The 15,976-nt window shown below is 36.9% G+C and overlaps 1 protein-coding gene and 1 pseudogene across 2 annotated transcripts in view; one reads left to right on the top strand and one right to left on the bottom strand.

The window, feature by feature from the left end:
* Nucleotides 1-942: 942 nt before the first annotated feature.
* Nucleotides 943-15,976, bottom strand: part of Il1r1 (interleukin 1 receptor type 1) — an 84,561-nt gene continuing 69,527 nt past the window's right edge. For both annotated transcript variants that reach the window (XM_042695451.1, XM_042695450.1), the window contains exons 4-12: nucleotides 13,959-14,193; nucleotides 13,679-13,868; nucleotides 12,793-12,961; nucleotides 10,670-10,735; nucleotides 8,453-8,573; nucleotides 6,932-7,083; nucleotides 5,624-5,767; nucleotides 4,790-4,957; nucleotides 943-4,047 (exon numbers count right to left, since the gene is read on the bottom strand). In XM_042695451.1, the coding sequence (XP_042551385.1) occupies nucleotides 3,629-4,047; nucleotides 4,790-4,957; nucleotides 5,624-5,767; nucleotides 6,932-7,083; nucleotides 8,453-8,573; nucleotides 10,670-10,735; nucleotides 12,793-12,961; nucleotides 13,679-13,868; nucleotides 13,959-14,193 (1,664 nt within the window). In that variant the 3' untranslated portion in view covers nucleotides 943-3,628. The remainder of the gene's footprint in view (nucleotides 4,048-4,789; nucleotides 4,958-5,623; nucleotides 5,768-6,931; nucleotides 7,084-8,452; nucleotides 8,574-10,669; nucleotides 10,736-12,792; nucleotides 12,962-13,678; nucleotides 13,869-13,958; nucleotides 14,194-15,976) is intronic.
* LOC122121393 lies at nucleotides 7,774-7,867 on the top strand (annotated as a pseudogene).

The raw sequence follows: 15,976 nt of genomic DNA, 5'->3' as shown, positions 1-15,976 counted from the left end.
ACACCTAGCTCAGGGCCTTGCTCTAACTGTAATCTTGTGACAGTTCAGGCATCTGTGACTCAGGGCTTTTCCATCAGATGGGGTTCTTGGGAGAAAAAAAATCACTCCAGAGGGCCCCCTACCTCTGAAAAATCTATTTTGTATTGAATCATGAAATGTTATTTTATAAAGAGAAAAACAGAACTTTCTAATAGAGATTAAAAAATGAACTTTAAAAAATTAACTGGTAAAAGTATGACAACATGGTAGAAGACTACACCCTTTAGATGAGAAATTTTGAATAAATAAGTTTTCTAGCATCTACATTTTAGTGTCATGAGGGATTGGTGAGGCATTGCTGTGGAATATGACCAATCTGTTATATAAAAACCGACAAAGCTGTCAATGTTTAGAGCTCTAAGCATTCCTTCACATTTGAGCGCATTGGAGAGCTGAGCAGGGATCCATTTCTGTGCTACACATCTCCATGTTTAATTCCAATGTCTCAGCATCCAATTCTAATTCTTAAGAGCCCCTCTAGATTACCACTTCTCTACATCCACTCTACTGGAAGGTCCTATTAGGACTCAAAAGAATCAAATATATTAATAGAAAAGCTACTAACAAAGTTGCCATTTTTCCGACCTCATGTAATTCTAGGAATTAGGTGTATTGTGCATTTAATAGGTAAGGGAACTGAAGCCCAATAATTTGTCTAAGGTCTCATGCCATGTAGATGGTGAAGGCAGCATTTCTTGTGGAGTCTCTGGGGCTCTCAGCTCTACCCATTGAGAGTACTGGAAGATAAGAACAAAGGGACTCTGAGTAACAGGTGCAAATGTTCTCAGAGATCATTAGAATTTACCAGCTTTGCAGCATACATTTTGGACACTTTATTCACTTTATTCACCACCTTGGGGTGGCTGTGGAGATGGCAGGCAAAGAAACAGACTTTAAGAGCCAGAAGTTTTAACAATTTTATTGGAAAACAAGTACAGTCTATTGATTAATGATACAAGCTGTACACCAATTTGGTGGTTTACCATATAAAAATATCTGGCATCTGCTACAGAATTACACAAGTAAGTCTTAGTAAAAAAAAAAACCAAAAAAAACCTTCATCATTAACTAGTACAAACATGTTATTAAAAATGTCATTTAAAATGGCTCAATACTTTCTCTTTCATTGAAAGTAAAGTTTTTCAAAAGGAAAGCAGGAGAGAGAAAATATAAATTCTGTTAAGCCAGTTTATCCACTGGTAATCAAATACTTGGCTGTATTTTCAAATCTTCTTCAAAACTTAGGTTGACTTTTAATTAAAAAAATAAATACCATTTTCAATGACATCTATCAAAGGGATCATATAGAAGAAGAGCTTTAAAAAGAGATTGGGGACTGGGACAGTCAGTCTAGAGAAGTTGAAGGAGTGGCGAGGAGCTTAGTTTCCTCTTCCGGATTCTTTCCCTGAGATAGGGAACATCTTGCCACTTTCCTGTGTGGGATTTTTGCCAAATTAAGGTTTCTCCCTTTACTTTTGTTCCCTAAATTCCAGATGCCTCACTACTCGTAATTCTTTTTGTACTTCTTACTAGCCAATGTTGCCACTCTTTCTAAGCTCACTTTCTTGATACTATGCTTGCCAATGTATTCAGGCAAGAAGAGTCAGGAGAAAGCAGGTACAAAAGGGGTGGTCAAAATGTTAAACTGTGTTTGTCCAGCTCTGAACATTTTAATGGGAAAATGACCTTCCAAATAAGCGTTTGTATTCACCTATACTGTTAGATACTCAAAATATGAAAAGCAAATGATCAATCCACATTCAGACAACTTTTAGAAGCATCCTGTGTCCCCCCAACAAATGGCTCATGAACCCAGTCTTGCAAATTTCAAGATTTAGTCTAATGATCCTGAAGGTTGTCTTCAAATTTAAGAAAATATTTTTTTCCTATACCTCCCCCAATTTTTTTCTGTCACTTTTAATTGGATAAGAAGTATTTAATTTTGTAGAAAGAATGTATGCAAGTTAAAATGTATTTACATAAAATCAAACATAGTTTTTATATATGCCAACACTTTGAAAAGTCTCAAATTTGTTTCTAACATAAAAAATGGGTTCAGTTCCTCCCCTAGAAAATTAAAATCTACCATTTCTTTTCACATGCTTGTCAAGTAGGCAGTGAAGAGACAGTTATTGACCTAAAATCAAGTAGTTTTAGCATTGGACTAGTGGCCAGAAAATACAGGTTCAAGTCTTAGATGTAACAGAGTTAAGAGAGTATTTAAAAAAAATAGGGAATTTTCTCTATATCTAGAATTAGCATTATTGCAAAAAATTAAACATAATTATCTGAGAACATTTTTAAATAGTAAAGCACTACACAATCTTTGTCACATGTGCACACTGCTTCTGGAAGGCAGTCAGGGACAGTCAAATAACACCTCTCCTGAGACAGCATAGATTCAGACCAGAGAAGGAGCTACTTCCTAATGTGGTCACTTATAGGCAGCACCCATAGACTGGCAGGAGAGATTTAAGGCTTGAGAGTGGAATCTCTCAGGGAAAGGCCCTTGGCAACTACAGCATTGACATCAACTTTGGATTGCAACTGGAGAGAATGCAAGAAGAAATTCAGGTCAGAGGACAGATGTAGGAGATACAGCCAAGACAGAATCCCTGGAGGCTGACCTAGAATACACACAGCAGGATGGCACAGGGAAGGTTGTGAGGACACATCACATTGGGAGAACTAGAGTCGGAACTTCCACATGGGAGGGGGACGCAGGCTTTATTTAGTTCCTAAGCAGAAAAAGAGAGACCCTTGGAGGTTTTCCAGCAAGAGCAAGATATGAGGAAAGCAGCATTTTATGAAAGCTGTGCACATGATAGAGGGGAGGAAGGAAGCCATTGCAAAGCCATCTGTGTCTCCAAAGAAGCAAATGAATCAAGTAAAATGCAGAATAAAGGAAAACAGGATGGACATTCCAGGAAGAAAACACTTAAGGAGGAAGAGGTGGGTCAGTTCCTGCTACTGTTGCTTTTTAAATTCTGTTCTACAGGAAGATAAAGAGATTTTTGCCACCCTGGATTCCTGGAGAATCTCTGTCTCAATGAAAGGACAGTGTTCGAAGTTTACCCAATAAATTTTGGTCTTGGGAATCTCTGATCACTGGCAGAGGATGTACCTGACAAACTCAAGCCAATGAAAAATGTGCCCTTCCTCTGTGTCAGTCTACAGTACCCACAAGGCTGCCCAGAAAAGTCCCTCCCGGGTCATTGACCCTACAATGTCCCCAGACATGGCCACAGCTCTGCCTCTGTGCTCTCAACAAATTCATAAAGCCATCTCTAGATGGTGGCCATCTCTTTATCTTCTCGTCACTTTTTAGCTTCTCATCACTGTCGAGTGACTTTTCTCAACTGGTCCAACATTCAGAGAGCATTTTATTGTCCTTTAAAGGCCATCCCAAGCCCTCTGCTCTGAACTGCCTGGACATGCTATTGTCACTAAGTCTTGTTCCCTTAACTATCTGATTCCAGGTTACTTTGGGACAAGGGACCAGACAGGTACATTTTATGACTATAGAAGTCAGCAGGAGGCAACAGCCCAGCCTGCAGTACATACAACAGGAACACCCAGCTTCTCCAGGCTACCCAAGAGGCAGGTGAACCTCACTTTGCAAGCTCGCCTTAGTGCCTGATTTAGAGGTCAAAGATAATAACTGGTGTTTGGATGAAGGCAACCTCCTCTGAGCTGGCATGTGGTATCTGACCTTTTTCCAAAACCTGGACTTTGAAGATTGTGGTCCCTCTCTCAAATCCCCTGACCAGCGGATAGCCCCATGTTTCTGCTTAATAAATCTAATGGATTCCGGCATTTTCTCGTAGTCTTCGATTTTCTCCAGCTCCAGCAGAACAATTTTAATTCCATCTTCAATTAGAGCATTATACATCACTATTTGCTCCTCTGACGAATGGCCCAGCCAGCTGAAGCCAGACACATCCCTCACTAAAACAATAATCAGTCTTCTACTTTTCTTTATGTTTTCATTAGTGACCTCGATAGTATCTGAAAAATAGGAAGTACAGTGTGATGAGTCAAATTTCAGAACCGTGTTCTCACAAGATTCTTCCCCCCCATCTACTATGCCTCCTCATGCTTCTTTTTTCTTGTGTTAATTGAGCTTAAAGGTCTGTCCTGTTTTATAGATCAGATCAAACATTGACCTGCAACAGTTGAATATTCCACTTAGAATGCAGGAAAATGTCAGTCAAAGTTTTAAAAACTACTTAAGTCATTTCATCTGTGCTATTTTATTGTACTAATAACCACTAATTAGTCATATTTTCTGAAACATATAAATCCATTAATTAGTGATCTATCCAACTATAACAGAAGTAAATACTTTGCATTTAATAAATATGAAAGTTAGGCTGTGTGCCCGTGGATTATTCCTGTAACCCTAGATACTTAGGAGACTGAGATTTGAGTTCAAAACCAATCTAAGCAGAAAAGTCCAAGAGACTCTTATCTCCAATTAATCAGCTAAATGCCAAAAGTAGAGGTATGGCTAAAGAGGTAGAGCTACAGCCTTAAGCAAAAAAGCCAAGCAAGAGCTTAAGGCTCCGAATTCAAGCCCTAGTACTAGCACATACACACATACCCCTCACACATACAAAAGTATGAAGAAATGTTTAAAATGGTAAAATACATATACCTACATTACAGTCTTCTAAAAAGATAGCACACTTACACATTCATTTTTACAACAATAAACCTATTAACTCTTGTGCATTACTCCATCCCATACCTTCTCCAACATAATCATCCCTTCCATAAATGAACAGTCTATATCCAAACTGATTTTCCAAGACCTCAGGCAATATTTTGAACACAAACATATCTGAGTTAGAGGTGGACCCTTCCGTGAACGTCTTTGGGTATAGTATATATGCATCATAGATCTTCTCATCTGAAGCTAAAGAATAAATGTCACATATTTAGAACCAAAAGGAAAAGTAAATGATTTGATAAAGTCAGTATCAAAAACATATGCTTCCCAGTTACATATTGATCTTTTTGATTCAGTGTACAATTGAAGTATGGTACCATTTTACAATGTTCACTCTTCCAACTTTTCATACGATGAGCTATTCTTCTCTTGCATTAATGGCCACCTCACATACATGCAGTATTAAAATGTCCTTAGCTCCTTATTCTTATTTTCTTCCTCAAACATTTCAGTCTGCCTTTTATATAGTATTGAGGTGGTAGGATTTTATTTGGTTTCAACGAAAGAAAAAGACTTCCCCTGATGTGTGAAAATCTATTCATTTCTTCCACTTGGAAGTTGGCCATGGTGTGATCTACACAGAGCATGTCCCCATCAATGGATTCTAAGTAACTGAATTCAGACACAGCTGCTCCAAGGTCCTGTTTATCCTACAGCTTGAATGCTGAAGACTGAACTTAGAAAACACTGAAATTCAGTCTAGTTAAGTCAATTATAAAACTATAATTAAGTCTAAGAATAACTACCAACCCTATATCTGCAGCATTTTTCATTCTAAATCTTCAGTAAACATTTTCTTAGTCATCATCTAAATCTCCAAGGAGAACTTGTTGTGTGACTACAAAATTATACCTTCTGTGTGGAGAAAATGGGACCAAGAATCTCTGTACCAAAGTACAATGTCAACCTTGAAGATTTTATAGATGAATACTGAGCACACAATCATAACTGTTAATGGGACAAATATCCCAATTATGTGGTTCTTGAAATCAGGAACTGTAGCAGAAAAGAGGAGGAAACGCATTAAAACCAAAAGGAATTAAAACTTTGAACACAGCAACTTTTCTACTTTCATCACAGGAAAGACATATTTGGAATTGGCCTAACATTCAGATAGTTTTTAGCTCATTCATTGTTGTAATTATTAATGGATATTAACTACAGAAAGCAATCTAACCTGGACAAGCTATACAACTAAGGCACATTCTATTAAGTTTCCACCGAAATACCACCATATGCAATAAGAGAAAATATACTAAAGATAGATCACTTCACAGTACAAGGAGAAGTCAAAATCAATGAGAATCTTGGTCCAATGGATAGTTCACATTTATAGTCTTCATTACAAGATCGTGATTGCTTCAATATAAAATCTTCCAGCTTATGTTAAGAACATCTTGACTATTCAACTACAGGTTGTTTTTATTTTTCTATTTTTTGAATATTTTATTATCTTTAAGTAGTTATACAAAGGAGTTTCTATTCATCAAATCAGATGATGAATACAGTGTCTTGATCAATGTCACCCACAGATTATTTTTAAATATTTCACAAATATTTTCAACACTGCCTGACCATACCAACTCATGACCTTGACTTCTGGAATTGCCTTTCTGAAGCAGCTATTTAGGTTTTGAAGCATTCTTCATAAAGTTATTTACTTAAAAATATTTATTACATGCCCATGAGGTAGCAAACTTCAATTATTATTAGCTGTGGAAATAGAATAAGTACTATGATAAAAAGCTGTTACCATCAAAGAATTTACAGTCAAGGAAATTAAGTCTAACAGATACTGTACTGGGACAAACAGTACCAGAGTTCTTAACTGGGTTAAGTGTAAACAATGGAATAGAAAAATATACCACTGAAAACAGATAATTCATCTGAGAAGGATTAGAAGTTTCCCAGCTGACAAGGAAGGAAAGAATGTTCCAGGGAGAGGAAGTCATATTGGAAAACTCTAGGTTATGAAATCCTATTAAAAATAAATATTAAAACAACACCACCTTGCTCATGTAACTGTAACACTTCTGTACAGTATTTTCACAATAAAAAAAAACTTACTTAAAAAAAGAAAAGAAAAATAAAAAAAGAATGGAAATGACTAAAAACTACAACAACAAAAATTGCACTTCAAATAACTAGTTTCGTATTTACCTGGATATACAAATTGGATATATGCTTCACTGATTTTGTCTGTGTTCCTGGCCACACAGATGAATGGGTATAAATAAAATTGACTTTTGACCTCTGAGATATTAAGTATTGTGATGAGTGTATTCTTTATTTTGTCTGAAGGATTTTCCACACTGTTCAAAAGACAGAAGGTCAACAAAGTTAGGCAGGGATGTTGCAGCCACTATGAATAAGATTTTTTGTTGTTGTTGGTCCTGGGTCTTGAACTCTGGGCCTGGGCACTGCCCCTGAGCTCTTCAGCTCAAGGCTAGCACTCTACCACTTGAGCCATAGCACCACTTCCAGCTTTTTCTGCTTATATGGTGCTGAGGACTCAAACGTGGGGCCTCATGCATGCAAGGCAAGCACTCTACCACTGAGCCACCTTCCCAGCCCCGTGAATAAGATTTTTATGTTTGGTTTATTTCTGCATTTGTTGCATACCTTGCAGTTGAAATAATTACCTACGCTACTCACAGAGTAACGTAACAATCAGACAGCTGGTATATCAACTGAATTATATAGCCTGAGATTACTGTCAGTTGCAGGAACACGAAACTAGTAAAACTGATTAGCTACAGACAGGAAAACTACAAAGACAAGCAATCTATCTTCCATGGAGTACAGAAAAGCATATATTAGACAAGAGTAGATTGAGGCAGAGGACAAAGGCTTTCACCAGGGCTGGGAAGAAGGGGACATGGAAGCCTCATCCCACAGGCCACAATGCATCAGAAGACAGTAGAAGCTTTTTACAGTTCTTAGTGCTTGACCCTGCTTAATGAGTATTTTCTAAACTAGTTTTAAAAAACATAAAGAGGTTTTTGCTTTGGCAGCACATATATTAAAATGGAACAATACAGAGAAAATGAGCATACAAGGATGACAAATTAAAAGAAAGAATGTTAGCATGCCTTTTTCGTCAGTAACTTTTAGGACAAATTAAAACTCCCAAACTCTGGGGGGAAAAATATGAAGGGGAATTTATTAGAATGTTGCGCCATGCATTACTGAATTTAAGAGAAAGGCTTCTAAATGATTTGGAATCTGCACCACAATGTACAAGATCTTGCAAATCTTGTTTAGCTAACTTAGTCAAACTCCAAAAAGAGGGCTAATGGCTCACACTTGTAATACTAGCTACTCAGAAAGCTGAGATCTGAGAATTGCAGTTGAAAAGCCAGCCCAGACTGCAAAGCCCCCGAGACTCTTATCGCCAATTAACTACCAAAAAGGAAAAAAAAAAAGCCAGAAATGGAGCTGTAGCTCAAATGCTAGAGCACTAGCCTTGACTAATAAAGCTCAGGGACAGCACCCAGGCCCAGAGTTCAAATCCCAGGACCACCCACACACACACACACAAAACAACAACAACAACAAAAGCAGCAAAAGGTAAGGAATCATGAGTTCCCAGGTAACCTCAATGTTAAGTTAAAGGTTGTTATATAAAGGGATTAAAAATGGGGTATAAAATGTGATATCAACATTGATGGGTGTACTTACAATTGATAGTCCTCCTCCAGAACTGGGTCATCAATGAAAAAGATTTCTGACCCATTCCACTTCCAGCTGACTATATCACTGGATTTACCAGTGGCATTACAGATCAATTGTACGTGAGACCCTGCAAAGCAGTGCATTTTTAATCAAGGGATGAATTAATTTTCAGTCAGATCTATCTGTATTACTAAATGGCTAGTAGATAACATTCGGAATTATAGAAAAAAAGTGAAGAGAAAAAAAAAAGTACCTTTGTCCTTAACATCACCCTCCTCAGATAGGCACTGTTAGTAACTGTAACTGTATTCTTCCTTCTCTTCTCTGTATGTACCTATGAAACTTTGTGAAATTTTATTACCTATTTTATAACAGGCTGTGAATTGGGAATTTCAGCCTCTATGGTCACTCCTCCCAAACTGGCTGGTTTGTGGCTGCTTAGGATTTCTTAATACAGATGTACTCTAATTTAGATTTTCCTATTGTTAAGCCTACTCTGTTTTTAATTTCTCATTATTATGGTTAATACCCTATGAACAGCCTTGTTTATACAGCAAGGTTTATCTATGTCCAGAAGCATTGCTTTGAATTTAAACCAGGAAGTAAAACTCAAAGAAGGTCCATGAATACAATAAAATAAATTTTCACCAACATTTTTAAATTATTGGTGTATGTGTGTGTGTGTGTGTGTGTGCACATGCGTGTGCACATGCATGTGTGCACGTGTGGTATGTTATTACTTTTTGTTGTGCTGGGGATTAAACCCAGCAACATAAAACTGGTAATTTTCTTCCACTGAGATCCACTCCCAGTACATCCACATGTCTGGACTCATTTTAAATTACCACATATTTATAAGCTGGCTTTTCTTTTAAGAACTGTTCCTAAAGCACCTAGTCCATGATCCAACTCCATCTCAGACTATCTTTCCCGACCAGCAGGGACTCCTCCATCATAGGGAAATGTGCTCCACATTCCCCGACAATGCTCCAAAAAACTCAGGTAACCTTCCTTCATTTTACTTTTGTTTATGAAAATTCTTTGATGTATATCTCTTTTTAGATATGGCTATCTATGTATATTCATCTATCTATGTATATATGTATCTATGCATTACTCTTTGGTCAAAATTTATATATTTAAAACATATTTTCCACTGTATATATATATCTTCTTCTAAAAGGTCCTTTCTACCATCAAATCAAGAAGACTACTGATATACATTTTCTTTTAGATTTATGAGGTCTTTTTTTCATTGTCTTATGTGTTGTTTTTCTTATTTTGGACTTTCTCTGTTGATCTAAATATTTATACTCAGGCTAAATATATTCTACCCTCCCTTCTTCCTTTTCTCTCTCCTTTCTATTCTCTCCTCTCCCCTTCCCCCAATGTCCTCCTTTGCTCCCTCCCTCTTGATGTTTTTCAAAGTCTGGCTTTGAACTTTTAATCCCTCTGCCTCAGCTTTTGGAGCATGGGGATCGCAGATGTTCCCTGCCTCACCATTCCACCTATAAACAAATGAAACTCCAGACTCCCTGGTGGCAAGCAGGATACTCACAAGTGTGTAAAAAGATGATTCTGTATTCTTGAAACAAAACTTTTTCACTAACTTGGAAAAATATTTTTCTAGCATAATTATCATATTTTTTTTATCTGTAGTCTTACTTCTTCCTAACAGCTTAATTCTGATGATAAATACGGTGGCAGTATAAGTTACATTCTTGCTCCTTGAACTTGGCCTTCAATTGGTGTTTTTGTAGGTAGTGAGTATCCTCAACAAAGTAGGAGTAGGCAAATTAGATATGGCTACATTTTTGCCACAAGAGGTAACATGGAAGGAAGGAAGGAAGGAAGGAAGGAAGGAAGGAAGGAAGGAAGGAAGGAAGGAAGGAAGGAAGGAAGGAAGGAAGGAAGGAAGGAAGGAAGGAAGGAAGGAAGGAAAGGAAGGAAGGAAGGAAGGAAGGAAGGAAGGAAGGACAGACAGACGGTCATGGGCTGAGGCTATGGCTCAAGTGATAAGAATGCTTGCCTATCATGCAGAAAGCCCTAGTTTCAATTTCTGATAGCACAGAGGGGGAAAGTTAAAATATACTCTGTGCCACATCCCCTCTCTATACTGGTTTATTCAGTAAAGGCTTTGATTATATATATTAAATGTATAATTTATCTTCATCTTCAGTTCTAAATAAGGTTTTCAGCATTTCCTGTTTGGAACTCACTTACCTAAGTTCACTTCTTTTGTCTCGTTCACTGGACTCAGAATCACAGGTCTATGGGGCTTGATTTCATCTGAAAAAAAAAAACCCAAACACAGGACTTCTCAGACTCTTATGGGTCAGAATCACACTTGCACAACATGCTAAATGACAGCTGGCCAAATTGTTTCTGGAGCACTTAAAGGACAAAGAGCATGAGAGAGGAGGGAAGAAGAGAAGGAAAGAACCAAATGTAGAAAGCAGCCAGAGAATGTTTTACCTACAGTAAAAGGGGCCCTTTGAGCCAAAAGGAATGACTCTCTCACGCTCTCTCTCTCTTTCTCTCTCTCTCACAAACACACACACACACACACACTACCACCACCACCACCACCACCATCACCACCACCAGGACCCTGCTGCTGTTTTGAAAAGGACTTCACTCAAGACAAAAAAAAAAAAAAAGCAGTAGCTATGGAAAAGTACCTTTTTGGCCAGAAAAATGAACTGTGTTTAGTAACTTTGAATCATTAGACCCAAAAGAGAGGAAATGTGGTTATTGCTGAATGCCAAGCAATCTGACACAATTTACTAAAATAAGCAGAAAACTATGAAGGGCTTCACAAATAAATTTGACTCATCTTCAGACTACTGGCTCCAAAGTTTAGAGTCAGTATTCCTCTGTTACCAAGAGGTAATTGACAATCAATGAATTTGAATGTACTACTAATATTCCAGTATAGGCAAATAAATAATTAAACACTAGAAAGACAGAATATTTCCATTTTGTTTATTGATCTACATATAAGAGTTCTTCACACAGAGTATATATTCAATAAATACTTTTGAGTCCAAGAAAGAGCAAAATATCACTAAGTATCACTGGGCTGGGAACCCTGAGTGAACTGTATTATTTATACAATTGAGATTGACAGAGAATGTTTACACCACATTTATGTGGAATTTCTCAGTGCCTAATTCTTCCTAGAATTCTACCTATTGCTTTATATGTTGTGTCTTAAGCAAAGAAATAGTAACAATAACTACCGGTAAACAATAATCAGGAGAAGGTTGCTGGAAACTCAAGAATAGCCATAAAATTAAGACCACTGAACATTAAGACTCACCGATCCTTATGGGATCAAAGTAAGAAATTCATTTTTATTCAATAAAATTAATCTCCGAAGAAAATAATTGTTTATAGGATTAACTATATTTGGGATTATCCTGTCCTAGGATGGTCCCAATTTTTATAACAGTTTCCCCAATATAATTACTAATAAGCAACCCTTGTAAAAATATTCTTAAATTCTTCTTGCTTAAGATTGATAGTAATAGAAAGATTAAATCTTCTGTTCATTTCCATCTAGGCAATTTGTGGAAGTACATTTCTTAAGAAATCGTTTTAACTATGAGCCATGATTATACAGACAAGAAAAATGAAGAATAACTCCTAAGCACCTATTAGTTGCACACTTGCTTTGTGCCAAGCACTATTTTGTATTAGGCACATGTCTACCAGGTGAGCATATCTGATCCCTAGTCTTCCCAACAACTTTAGGAGGTAGTACCATCTTATCAAGAGGGAAATAGACTTAGAGAGATTAAGTAAAGGAGCTAACATAGAATGAACCAGAGCTAGATTCTGGGAACAAAATCTGTGCCACAGCCTATTGTCTTCCACCCCATTCATGGCAAAGATTCTTCTTTTTTCTCTCCATTTTCTGTGTTGAGAATTGAACTAAAAGCTCAAGGATTCTATGCAAATGCTCCATATCTAAGCTATACCCCTAATCTAATGCTAAAGGCTCTTGATGACAGACCTTAGACATCTCAAGTTCAGGATCTCAGAACCTTCTCCTACACTAGCCAAAGAGCCCCAGAGCAGTCCAGCAGAATCGTGTTTAGACACATCTAAGAAGCCTACTGCAGCATTTGGAAAATGTTAGCTCATGACATCTCCATTTAAGTGGTATTACATTTAAAATGGGAGTGAAATATATTTACATAGTATGCAGTAACAAAAATAATCAGAACCATGGGAACCTTTGTGGAGTCACTGAGCTTCACTCTGGACTGTGAAAGCACTATTAGAATCATGGTCTTTGGAAAATCCACGATCCAAACTCCTAGAATTAGGCTATGACTCACCTAAAGTAAAAAATTCAATTACTCGGGTAATATTGTATTGCTTTCCCAAGTAGGTGTAGGATACAAGACAAGTATAATGCCCTCTATGGTACTCAGAGACATTCTTCACAATGAGTTGATTTTTCACTCCAATGAATAAACTATTATCGAGAAGTAGAGGTTTGCAATCCTAAATAAAAATAAAGAAAAGAAATATTGAATATTGGTTAGTTCTCCCTATTTGCCAATAAAAACTCCATCTTCCCCATTAGTTAACTAATATTAAAAAGTAATTGAATGGTTGCTTGGGTTCAATCAGTTTTGATATCATAATTTTTTCTTGAAAAAGAAAATGTTAATTATGTTCTTTACTACTAAGATTTTTATGCCCAGAGCCTTATACTACAAAGGCAAATGAAGACAAATTTATTTTGCAAGAACACATGTCCAATGAAACTGCTAATGCTGTAGTTTGTCAATGGCGTGTTTCCTTTCTTTGCTAAGTTTATTTCTTTTGTATTTCCTAACTTCTAAAAGATGATTCTCTAAGTTCCACTGGATCAAGGGGAACATGAAGTGTTCCACAGGATGCTAATCAACCCACTTACAAATTACATATATTGCAATAAACAGTTATCAATTAAATATTTGAAATTTTTATCAGTCTTCACCTTACACATGTTTTATTTCTACTACTACTTTCTCATCTATACTAAGTTAAATACAAATACTAGTAACATCTCAGTTAAGCTCCAAATAAAATGAATGCAATATTACAATGCAATATTTTGTTTCTCCCTACAGAAGAAACCATTTGAAAACCACTTTTGCAGATTCATTTGCCTATCCAATGCAAAAAAATGTCATTTACTGGACAAGTAAAATATTATGTTAATAACAAAATTACCTTATACCACTGGACTTGAGGTAACTCTTCATTTTCATCTTTAAAAAAATCCAAATGAGGGCACACAAGTTTCCCGTCTTCTGCAATATGCAGTCTCTGTGTAAATATAACTTGTGAATTATAGCACAAGTCAGGCTCATTCTCCAAAATACTAGTAGTTATTTTAATTTTGAGGCAGTAAGTTGAATTTCTAAAATGGAAAATTATGGAAATTAATATCTTATCTTTCACTATTGTATATACTTAGGACACATTGGTAATATATAAATTCCTTCCTTACCTTACTACACAATAGTAATGTCCTGAGTCCTCTACCTTCGCAGGAACAAACCAAAGTTTATTTTTCTGCTGATGAATCCTGTCATCTTGTGCTGTAGATATGGGTGTCGTGCTATCATTTTTATACCAAATTATGGTGCCCTTGTTTTCATTTGGGTTAAGAGGACAGGCACGGACATCGATTTCATTTGCAGATGCAAGGAAAATTATATATTCTTCACGTTCTTTACATTTATCTTTTAAAGAGAGAAAAAGGGAGTACTTTTCATGAAAAAATGTTCCAGCATTTCCTATTGTAGTACCTATCTATAAACAGGTTAGTGACCAAATATACCAGTTCATAAAAGCTGATGATTAACAGCCACATCTTGGGAGTCTGGAAAATTGGCTTTCAGTTACAGATGTATCATGGATTACCTGTGTGCTACACACAATTTGTCTAGTCTCTTAACATTTCTTACTCTTCATTTTCTTAAAAATGATGACAGTTTAGGAAGAGAGACACCCACTTAGTACAGAATCTCCCCACACAAACATCGAAAAATAAACAAAGTACATAGAACAATGCTATTGAACATATTAAACATGAAGAAACAAAAAGACAGAGATCTCACAAAGATGCGAAATGAAGAAGGGGAGCCTGTTCATAGCCCAAAATTACTTCTCACATACCTGCCAGGCTGAAACTGAAGAGACAAAACACTACAGAAAGCTAGTCAGTATCTGTAAGTTGAGAAGTAGAGTCAGGACTCTGTGTAGATGCTAGCAAATGCTGAAATGGATCTGCTTATACAGCAAGAGGGTTTATAGATCACTTGCATTTCTAGACAAGTACAATCAGTATCAGAACATTAGCAAATTGCCTAAGGCTAGAATGAGAATTACCAAAGAATGATAAGGAGTAAGCCTGGAGTACACACAACACTGCAAATCATTGCTTATCCCCAAAGCCAGAAGGCTCTAGAGACACCCATCAAAATCATGACACATCATATAGAGTGCCCCAAATGGTGTAGACTCATTCAGATGGGGAGACATTCATCATAGACTCTGTCCTTTTCTGAGTCTATTAAAGAATAGAATCAATTTCAAGTAACACCATTCTGTCAGAACAATAGTCAAGAACATGTTTTAAGAACACAAAAGTAGCTGGCTGCCATTGACTCATACCTGTAATTGTAACTACTCAGGAGGCTGAGATCTGAGATTGTGGTTCAGAGCCAGCCAGGCATCTGGGCTGGTTCCATATCTAAGCTATGGTAAACATAGTTGTGCTGGTAACTTTAGTAAGGCCTTGTTTGTTTTCATTTGGGTAAATGCAAAAAGGTGGGATTGCTGGGTCATAGGGGAGCTCTATGTGGAGTCTTTTGAGGGACCTCCATACTGCTTTCCAAAGTGGTTGAACAAGTTTACACTCCCACCAACAAAACTGTAGGGTTCCCTTTTGGCCACATTGCCTCCAGCATCTGTTGTTATTAGATTTTTATTATAGCCATTCTGACTGGGGTGAGGTGAAATCTCAATGTTGTCTTGATTTGCATTTCTTTTATGGCTAGAAAAATTGAGCATTTCTTCATGTGTCTATTGGCCATTCATATTTCCTCTTCAGAGAAGACTATCCTTAAGTCTTTAGCCCACCTGTTGATGGGGTGGTTTAATTCTGAGGGTTTATTTTTGGAGGATTTAATTTTTTGAGTTCTAGGTATATTTTAGATATGAGACCCTTATCCCTTGTATGGCTAGTGAAGTTCTTCTCCCAATCCTTGGGCTTTCTATTGATCTTGCTAACTATTTCCTTTGCAATGCAGAAGCTCTGCAGTTTCATGCAATCCCATTTGTCCAACCTTTCTTTGATTTGTTGTGTTTCTGGGTCTTTATTAAGAAAATTTCAGCCTGTGCCAAGGAGACCTAGGGTTTTTCCTATTCCTTCCTGTAATGTTTTTAAGATACCTGCTTTGACTTTGAGGTCTTTGATCCATTTGGAGTTGATTCTGGTGCAGGGTGATATACAAGGATCTA

This window comes from Dipodomys spectabilis, unplaced genomic scaffold (assembly GCF_019054845.1).
Source record: "Dipodomys spectabilis isolate Male_0828 unplaced genomic scaffold, ASM1905484v1 ptg000187l, whole genome shotgun sequence".
NCBI lineage: Eukaryota > Metazoa > Chordata > Mammalia > Rodentia > Heteromyidae > Dipodomys > Dipodomys spectabilis.
Note: the sequence above shows the minus strand (reverse complement) of the source record. Positions and strands in the feature narration are given on the sequence as shown.